This window comes from Delphinapterus leucas, chromosome 1 (genome assembly GCF_059928025.1).
Source record: "Delphinapterus leucas isolate spDelLeu-1000000601 "Yukka" chromosome 1, BTC_Dleu_Yukka2, whole genome shotgun sequence".
Lineage (NCBI taxonomy): Eukaryota > Metazoa > Chordata > Mammalia > Artiodactyla > Monodontidae > Delphinapterus > Delphinapterus leucas.
In genome coordinates, this window is record NC_143129.1 from 95166344 (window position 1) to 95177224 (window position 10881).

General features: G+C 38.0%; 1 protein-coding gene across 1 annotated transcript; it reads right to left on the reverse strand.

The window, feature by feature from the left end:
* Positions 1-938: 938 nt before the first annotated feature.
* On the reverse strand, positions 939-10671 carry PRPF38B (pre-mRNA processing factor 38B). The gene is made up of 6 exons (XM_022584180.3): positions 10112-10671; positions 7204-7272; positions 6772-6923; positions 6631-6691; positions 4373-4596; positions 939-4125 (listed from the first exon to the last, which is right to left on the reverse strand). Exons 1-6 carry the CDS (start codon positions 10388-10390, stop codon positions 3273-3275), a joined length of 1638 nt encoding a protein of 545 aa, XP_022439888.1. The 5' UTR covers positions 10391-10671; the 3' UTR covers positions 939-3272.
* Positions 10672-10881: the final 210 nt, after the last annotated feature.

Consider the following 10881-nt stretch of genomic DNA (forward strand, 5'->3'; position numbering starts at 1 on the left):
AAAGACACCACCCCCCAAACCTGAATACATTTTACCTGTGCAGTACATTATGGATCATGATTATGTAACAGAAATTCAACTATCAATGCTCTGAGAAACAGAATAATGGATTTCAAGTCAGCTACAATGGTGAAGATTTCCAGTTGAATGTATTCATGCTGTCATGTTTCCTACAGCTGACAAATGTTGATGGCCAATGATCCTAAAGTGAAAAATGCCACTTCAGAACTATTTGCAGGGTTCAAGGAGATCTCACAGGATATGATGAATTTCAGAGACTATCAGGAAGTGTTCCTTCCCTATAATTTCAGCTCTACCTTATATGCTGTCATTGGGTTAGCCACTCAAGGCTGAATCCAACATTAACAGGATGATAGAATCAGATCAGGACCAGAACCAACTTAAAGTCCACCAGCTGAACAATATAATCAGTGAGAACTGACCAACTAGTCAGTGTATATATCGAGGCTGCACACTAGAAATCAGCTGAAAAACTTATAAACTGCCAGTGTCTGGGCCTCATTTCCAACTGTTCGAATCAAAAACTTCTATTCATAAAGAATAACTTTCAGGGGGAAGGGAATTAAGTGAATGCCATTAGCTTTTTTTCCCCTCCCACTTTGTCTTTTAAGTAAAAAACACCCCAGCAGCTATTGCCTCTGGAACATTCTCAGCTCCCAAATTTGCTGTTTATTCCTAACTACAAAATACCTAATCACAGATTGAAAAATCTGTAGCTTTCATTAGATTCCTAAATAGGAGCCTATAACTCAGGTTAAGACCACTACCTTAGAAGAACTAAATCCAACTAATAGATTATAAATTGGGGAGTATTAAAATGCAAATTTTGTATTTAAATCTCAAGGCTGATAATATACTAGCTCATGTATAGGATTTAATTGCAAATTGAACATTAGAACACAGATGAAACATACTGATACATGGAAAGGTGAAACCATTTTAATAAGTTGAGAAAACTGGATGGAGGTTGCTAGTTAAACTATCAAAAGCTTTTTAAGTTTTCTCAGATTGCAAGAAACAATCCTGAGACACCTTTCAGAGCCACTTGTTTTTGCAGTCTTTTAGAAAGCTACTCTCCAAATTAAGTCATGCATATATCCGGCATTAAGTAGTATTATTTACATGTTCTATATACCAAAATGCTCCTCAAAAGCAAACTTTAAAAAAAAAAATCATAGGAAATCAAATGCTGTGTGATATTTTCGCTTCTATTTAAAATAGTTTCCACTTTTTACCAAAACACACAATTAATTATATTTCAGGTAGAACTATATTCAAAGGAGTAGCACCATCCATTTAGGTATGCTAAAATTTTCAAAGATAAATCTATTGGCTTTCATCACTCAGGAACAGTTTCTAATTTCTACATGTGTAGTGTTAATTCACTTGATGCTCAGTTTAGAAGATGACTGAATATTCTACTCTTAAAAGAAAAAACATAGCATTTTCATAGAAGAATTCCTTCATTTAATGAGATTTTTCTGGAGTTAGGTAGGTACAAATGTTAAGCCCACATATGAAGGACTTTTCCAAATGTACTCCTTTGTCCCATTTAACACTTTTTGCAAGGTGGCTTCTGGGTGCCCATCAGTTGGCCAATATGAACAGTGAGATAAAAAAAAATGTTAATATGGTATACACTGTGAGGAAGACTCACTTTTAGTCCTAGCAATGACTGAACAAATCACTTTGGACCTCTATTTCTCTGTTCTAAAAAGAAATGGATGAGTTATCTTTTAAAAGTTCCTTCAAGTCCAAATTTTAAATTCTAATATGTAATCCAAGTGCAAAGTCCCTCAATAAGGACCTCTGATGTGAAACTAAGTAATCATCCAATCCAAGGAACAACCTAGTGACACACATAACACCCAAGGACAAAGGGAACTGCCATTAAGAACTGTAGTAAGGATTACTGGCTATCACATACATCCAATTCTATCTACACATTTAAAATTCACTTGTCATCTGGGCGCTAAGATATCCCTCTACACAAAGTGTGACTCTACTTACATTCTATTTCCACAGTAAAAATACCTTATAAATGTTAACAAATGGGGGAAAGCCGACACCCAGGATAAAGGATTTAATCCAGTATTTATTCCACACTCATGATCCTTCTCTGTAATCAGAATACAAGTCATAAGAACAATCTATCAAATAATTTGCTGATTATCTTAAATAATGCAGCATAGCATTACTTTTAATACTTCTCTGTTCTAGATTAAGTTTAAAAACTCAAACAGCAATCTTCATTATCAATAAAAAAAAGTTTTGAATTTAAAAAAAGGACACTATATCAAGCTGTTTCATAATTTAAGTATTTTCCATTTATAAAAATGCTTTGGAAGCTTGAGGCTTACATCTATTTCTCTACTCATCTGCCCCACCCTCTCCCAATTTCACGTTAGTATAGGGTTGCTGCAAGAATGCTAGACTTTAGACATTAATTTCTCCTTTTATATAGTACTTTAAACTCTGAAAAATTCAAGAAAAAGATTACATGTCATGTATTTTTCAAATAAAAAAGGAAAACTAAGTGAATAAATTTTAGGCATACTAATAGTGTCCCTTTGAGGTAGAATGCTAAAAGGACTTTTGATCAAATCACAGCCTAATTGAAACCTCTGCATCAGAAACTAACTTCTCCTAAATTCTCTCTAAAGTTAATTGTGGAGAATATTAGGTTTAACATATTAACAAGAGCCTTCCAAGATAATATACAGTGGACAAGAATGTTAATCCTACAACTGCTGCCTTCATGTACACTGAAAGCATGAAATTCTCCTATAATAGACATCCAAGATCCATTTTCATAGTTTTTAGCATTCTATTACGAAAAGCACAGTCATGCTAACTTCAGTACACAAACCATAATCCCACACCTACAAAACAAAAATAGAATTAGTGGCATTTTATTGCCTTATACAAATTTAACCAACATGGCAACCATGCCAACGGAATTAAAACATTTTCAGGACATATGTACAGACTGTACATCTCAAAAACAAACAATAAAATGCAAGAACAATCTGTGCATCATGTATCAAACTCAACAGTTGGGTGAAAACATCAATGCAATAAATGGGATTACAAAGGCACTTCCCTACACAAAAGAGGAAATGAAAATGCAGCCTACAGGGAGCTTGAAGAGTGTGTAACTACTGCACAATCTCAACTTGGGAGGAAAAAAAAAAAGCAGATTTAACCCAACATTTATAGGATTCAATGTGATCCACTTTTACAAAAAATTTTCACACAGTCTCCTCTTTGTTTTTATGTTGTTTTTCTTGGCTCTCTGGTTCTATGCTTTGGCTCCTTCGGCGATCATGTTTGTCAGACTGGTCCTTACTATCACTGTGATCTCGTTTGTGGGAACGTTCTTTGCTTCTGCTACGCTTCCTAGATTTTTCTTTGCTGGGGCTATGTTCCCGTTTTCTTGATTTTTCAACACTGTCAGTTCTTCCTTGACTGCCACTTCTACTCCGTTTATTTGATTTTTCTTTACTTTCATTTTTATGTTTACTTGATTTCTCTTTGCTCCTACTTCTACTTCGTTTCCCTGCATTTCTACTTCTACTCCTACTTCTATGTTTTCTTTCTCTGCTTCTACTTCTACTATGTTTTTTCTCTTTCTTGGAATCTTTTTTGTCATCTCTATGCCGCCTATCATCTTTGTCTTCTTTATATTTCTTTTCTTCTACCTCACCCCTACTTCTCCGTTCCTTGGACCGTTCTCTTGACCTCTCCTTTTCTCGGTCATTACCTCTTTCCTTATCATAGTCACGATCTCGTCTTCTACCTCTCTCATTTTCTTTCTCTCTTTCCCGATCCCTGTCCCTTCTATCCCCTTTCCTATCACGACTTCGACTACGGCTTCTATGTCTTTCCCTACTCCTGCTATGCCTGCGTTCTAGCCCCCGATCAATACTTCGGGATCTTCGCCTTTCTTTTTCCCTTTCTTTGGCTTCACGCTCTAGTCGCTGGCGTTCTTTCTCTCTTTCTAATTCTCGGTCAAAACTAGAAGACCCATGGCCCTCCCGATGATGGCTTCTACTTCTGGATCTTCTTGGGGACCTCCGTGGACTCAGTGATCTCCTTGGAGACCTAATATTTAGGAAAGTGGGGGTGGGGGAGAAAAAAACTTGAATGAATAAAACATACCATAAAAATTTAACTTCCATCAGTGTTACATGTCAAGAATAATTAAAGCAAAATATTTGCCTGTTCTCATTTACAGATGCATAATTTTGTGGAAAATGCCCTGAAGGGCAGAAAGTGGGAAAAAGGTGACAAACAGAACCTTTGTGTAAAGCATATTTTAAAAATAAGTGTAACTCAAGAGTCACATCACCTTGAACGCCTGCGTTCAACATGTCTGTCTATTTCCTCAGCGCTTTCCTTTCCATCTTTCTTGATTTTTCTTGGTCGGGTTTTAATCTGTTGATCGATATTCTTCTGAACTGGAACCGGAATTCTTGGAAACAAGGTGGAAAACCACTCCAGTTTTGTGAGAAAAGACCGTAGCATTTCTCCAATGGTCATTACACAGCCTCCACCAGCCTTCACATCTAGGTCCTACAGAAACACAAAAGATACCCTGGCCGTCAAAAAAAATTATCTCAATAAACACAAGAATACTATAAAAATATAACCATCTTTGGAATCTCAAATACAAAAAAATTCTAACAGAAAAATTTCAATTTGTGTACCTTTCTAATCTGGTAATGAATGATACAGAGAAATATCTGGGCTTAGTGTGTGCATGCAGGTGAGAACAAACCCTGCAGCCTCATGGACAGAAAGAGAAGTGACTTCACTCAGTTAACAAGAATATGAAACACCCCCCTACATTACTAAACTATTTGGAACAATCAACAATTTACATTCCACATACCTACTAAGTATATACTTTATTTCTGTGGACACGTTTGCACACATCATTCCTAGCAGTGTAACCTAGCTACATATGAACTGCTTCAAACAATTCCTGTCTAAAGATTATCTTTTAACAGCTCTAATATAAAATGAAGCCCTAATAAAACTGGAAGCAATAGCAAACCAACTGCCATGAAGCAGTGAGGTTTCTAATTTAGAGTTATGTAGAAAATAAATAAATGAACAAATAATTGGAAACGCATAATCCATGATGACCATTGTCTCTGAAAAGGGTCATTACCGCATGAAGGCCTTCTTGCTATGCCCTCTCACAGCTCAGGACATGTTAGTCAGCTATTGTCAGTCCCAAACCTATAGTGCAAGCACACAAGGAAAGTGAGATTTGTTATCTAAACAGGAAAACAAGAGCTAAAGGTAAAACTGCTTGCACTCACACACATTTAAGTGTTCAGATATACAGTATTTCCAAATATAATCGCTGCAGATATCTAAGGAAGAAAACAATAAGTTAGCTTAAACAGAGAGCCTCAGGTTTGTAAACACAATAAAAAACAGATTAAACAGAAGCATTCAGAAACAAGCCTAATACCAATTATGAAGCGGGACATGCTTTTTAAATATAGAAGGGAAAAAGTATCTCAGCCTGCAAAATCTCACCTAAAAAGAAAAAACTTTATAGATTGTGATTTATCACCTAACACACTTTTGGCCTCTTCTGAGATATTAAACAGCTCGTAAATAGGCCAAAAAAATGCAGAGAAAAATTCTCCATGTCTACATGAGTGAGATTTTTTTAGCTATGCATGTAATAATAAAAACACACTAGAAAGATTTCCATTAGAACTATCCTTTAATTCAACCAATTCTTTGGATAAACGTTTTAAACAGGTCGACTAAAACACCACTCAGTTTACTTTATGAACCTTAAAATATAAAGTAGTGGTGGGGATTGATATATGGACAACAGTGCTCATTGTTAAGATCCTTTTGAGATCTTGGACTTTAATACATGTATGGTTTAAATCTGACACAGTAATGTTTTCTAACGTAACTTTCTGAACATATGTAACAAGCTCAACCTTATTAAGCTTGAATGGCAAGCTAGTTTCATAATTTAAAAAAATTCTAAACTATTAAAGAGAAAGTTTCCTTCTAACTTTATAAAAATGTATAGTATAAAAGAGTTAGAAACCTGGAATTGAAATATTTTGATCACCTCAAACAAATCATCTAAACCTTCAGCCTATTTAAGTTCCACCCAGCTCAATTCTGCATTCCTATGCAAGCCGGAGTATTAATGTTTGGAAGAAGTTACAGGATAAAGAAAAGTTCCAGAAAAAAACCCAGTAATTAATATTTCTATGTGCATGTCTTACCATCTCAATCTTGAGCATGGCCAATTTTAAAAACTCACTATCAACTGTACAAGTCAAGATCAGTACAACACACAGAACACAATTAGGAAGAGAAAATTTTTAATAGTTACCAAAATACATATAAACAATTTTGAAATGTGAGAATCAAACTTAAGAAGTTTAACCTAAGACATATAAAATCCACCCCAATCTTAATAATAGGACATTAATTCCAAAAGTATGTGAGTGAAATAAATTTAAGCACAGAAAATTGTGGAAGATGTTAAACCACCAATATATAAAAGATTATTAAAAAATGAGAGTAATCAGAAGAAAACTATTACCCTTGTTGACATACCTCTTCATCATCAAGGAAGGATTCAAACCAATCCCATAGATCTGTAGGGGGCTGTGTGTACCTAGAATTATGAAAGAGTGATTAGGCTTAGGTCAATTAAAATGAGATATTTATTGAAAATGTAGAGAAATGCAGGCTCACCTTATATACATAAATCCAAGGGCTCTAATATATGGAGAGTCTGTGTGTGTTATAAGACCCATCACTTGCTTGCGAGTTAACTTCAGAGTAAATAATTTGTATAACAGGCAAAAAGCTGTAGAAACAATTCCTCCTGTCCCAACGCCTCGAACCTTTAAGGAAAGGAATTAAGAAAGAGTTGTAAAATAATTAACAAAGATACTTAGGACTAATTGATTAATCCTGTTAGGTATTAGTAACAAGATATAATCCAGAACTGAAAACAAAGCATAAAAAAATGTTTTTCTAACCCCACGGAACACTTGAATTCAGATTTTTAAAAAACACAAAGTAATTGTAATTTGGTATGAAACTGAAAGACTTTCAGTTTTCTGAACATAAACTTAGTTATCAGACACAGAAAAACTGAAAAATGCACGTACTTCTACTTACCCCTCCGCACATCCCTGTTTGGCCAGCTGTTTTCCTGCTTCCTTTCTCCCATGGTTCAACATGTGTGACCTGAAAATAGAAAAGAGAAACACAACAAACATTCATACTTCGAATTTTTTTAAACAATATGATTCGAGTAAACCCCAATCCATAATAGAGCAGCTCTTCTAAAAGTCTGGAAGTTGGGTATTTTGACATGATGTATACATTTTGTTTACACACATTAAGTATGTAAACCATCTTTGAAAACTGCTTATTTAAACAGCATCAATAAAGCTACTAGGGTTTAACAAAACCTCAACAGGTTTACAGCAGAAATCCCATTAAAGTAGCTCTGTAGAGAGCAGATACATGTGGAGACAGGAAATGTCTAGTCTCATACACTTGTAAAAAAAAAATTAATAATCAAATTTGTATTTTATTATGAATTGCTTAAAAAACAATTCTCATTTTAAAATGGATTTAATGCTCCAACTTAAAGCAAAAAGTATTAACAAAGTTTAAGTATTTATTCCAAAAAAACCTTTCAAATAAGCTTAATATTTCAATTTTATGGTGATTTAAAATTCCACATTATAAAATAAGGAAGAAACTAGAAAAAAGCATGCTAAAACTGTAACAGAAATTACTTCTGATGCAAAATCATGGAACTTTATTCACACATTTTTTTTAAAACCACAATCAGGCATTATGTTCATTCCTGACTGAAGATGAAGTTACAAAGGCCATACCTACACGTATGTCATTCTTGTTACTGTATACTTTATTTTCAGCCTAATTATAGGAACTAATTCAATTTTTTCCCAGAATATAAACTGTATCAAAAACTGAGAAACCGTGACTTGTTATGTTGAGTATACTCAAAAATACAGGTCTTTGCTAAGGTGGGGCACCCTATAAAAACCACATACTTCACCTAAAAACAGCAAAGAAAGAATATTAGCTCTACAACAGATATGACAAAGGTATTTTAGAGAGTAAGATCCATATTTGTTTCTCAACTTGAAACAACAAAAATGAAATCCTGTTCGTTCATTACGTATTTCTAAAACCTTATTTCCACCCACCCATGATTACACGCCATAGTCTTTTTCAGTGGCTTCAGACAGAAAAGCATGTATTTAAATGTAAGCACTACACTATTTTGTTCAGTGGACTACTGCACTGCTTTACTGTTTCATCTTCTTCCCCCAGCTTGCTGTAAAAAAGATGTTTCAATTCCTTAAAGGCTAACCAAAGGGGTGGATGCCATACAAAATCGAGTTACAAAATTGGAAGCCTACGCATTTCAATGATTATTTGATATGGACAACAAAACCCGAGTCTTTAGTGTTATAACTAAATCTAAGTAATTTGTAGTAGAATCTTAAGTGTTTCAAAACACAGTTATGTGAAATTTGAAAACAAGCTTTTCCTCTATCGCATTAACACCTGCCTACGTTATTAAACAGAACCTGCCACAGAAGGAGCAGGAACCCTATTTTCAACTGATTGAAGTTTACTACATAAATAAAGCTAAGGGTTAAATATTCGCCATATTGTATCCATTCTGAAAAAGGCCTTACCTTTTAAAAAAACTAGTTCACAGTATTACAATTATTTACAATACTCTTGCAAGAGAACACCAAAATTTCACTTTTACTTTATATACCCAAAGTTGAACTGTATTTTCAAAATAAGATCTTCTATCAAAACTAACTAATATCTCAAAATCCCTCAGTAGGCCTTAATTGGGGAAAAGGTGGACAAAACAAAACCTAAAAGCAAATAAAGAAAATTTCCTTAACACCTCTACAGATATATTCAGGTCACGGAAAATACTTTATGTGGTCTGTCAAATGTTTTTAAGAGTCAATACAGGCAAAATGGATTGTATTATATCAGATGTCCTAGTTTAAGTATTTAAAGATTGTTAAGACTTATTAATATCCTTTAAAATATAAATTTACCTTAGGAGGCCTGGAATATATTTTTAAAACTACATAATTTTCAAGTAAGTGGAGAAAACCTACCAAATTCGTGAAGAAAAGACCAAAACCAGTGGCCAAAAAAAAAAAAAAAAAATCTAATTAGCCGTTCATTTAACCAGGGAAATGCATTTATGGCGATTGAGCATGATTAATAATGCATACCTCTACCTGCGACCCTGGGCTGCTCCGAGCCTCGCTGCAAGACTGAGTCAATCCTGCTAACGAAACAAGAACTGAGACAAGAGTGCAGTGAGGAGGCGCCAGGTGAGCTCCCCAGCACAGCCAAGCCAGCACCGACCCTGCCGCAGAAGCCCAGGGCCCAGATAATTCTAAATAAGCCCAATGCACAGGTGACTGAGACCACTTACTCCTGACTTCCTGCTGCGAAAATTTCCAGGCCTTCGGTACATCTTTTTCCACTTGTACCTCTCCACCCTCAACCCTCCCACCCCACCCGACAAACACACTGACCATTTCCCTGTCTGGATCGGATAGTGAATACCAACAACACGAGGCCAACACTGAAGTCAATACACGCCCTGGCCCGGGGTGAGCGGGAGAAGCACCAACAAGTTGGCGCCGAGTAGATCCACGTCAAAATAAATAAATTTAAAGCTGTAAACTGGACAGACTTAAGTTATTCGTTTCTCCTCTCCCCCACTCCTCCCGTCCAACTCCCCCCCCCCAGGGGCGGGCTGGAGATTGGGGGAGGAGAGATCAATGGCGGCGGGCTCTCCCGGCCCTAAAATTCTGAAAAGGAAATGAGAGGGCGGCCCCAGTTTGACCCCTCCCTGGCGGACTACTGGCCACAGCTTACCCCTCCGCCCAATCCTCCCCCACCTACAAATGATCAGACCTCGGGGGCCGCCTCCGCCCGTTTCCTCCGTACCCCCTCCTCGGAACTTAGTCCCCACCTCCCAGGTCCAGACGCTTCGTACCTTAAAGTAGATCTCGTCCACCACCTCGTGGTAGGTTTTGAGCTCGTAGAGCTGCACTTTGAAGTAAGGCGACGACAGGATATTGGTCAAGATCATGGGGTTGAGATTCATAGTCTTTTCGTTGCCCCACAGCGGCAGCACATTGCCCTGCTTGCCCGAGACTGCTGGCTTGGTGGCGCCACCGCCGCCGCACTGCTGCTGCTGCTGCTGGGCCGCGGCTGCGGCCGCCTGGTGTTGCGGCTGCGAGTTGCCTGTCAGCGCGGGGCTGTTGTTAGCCATGTTGCGGCGGAAGGAAGGAGGGAGGGAGAAGGGAGGGGGAGGGGGCCAAGCTCAATCTCGCTCTTCGGGACAACGGTCCGGGACCCTACTCCATGGAACGCCGTCGGAAGATGGGGCCTCCTCGCTGTGCCCCAGCCGGGTGAGGGAGGGCAACCGGGACACCGACGAATGGACCCCGGGTCGAGAGCAGAGGCCGAATCGCAGGCCGCGAGAAATCCAAGCAGAAAGCTAGCCGGCGGCCTGAGAGCGCGATCTCTTCCGCCAACTGCCCCTGGGAACAAGATGGCGGCCCCGGCGGATGTGACGGCACACGCCCCAGAGTTCCAAGCTTAGCCGGCGGCCAATCAGAGACGCCCAGGTGGGCTGGCGATCCCTCTTCCTAGTTCCGCGCGTTCTGTGCACGCTGTGGTCGCGGCGCTGGCCTCAGCTGCATAACGCTTAGGATGTTTGTGCTCGGAATTTGGGGACCGGGGTGGGGTTTTAGGTCCAAT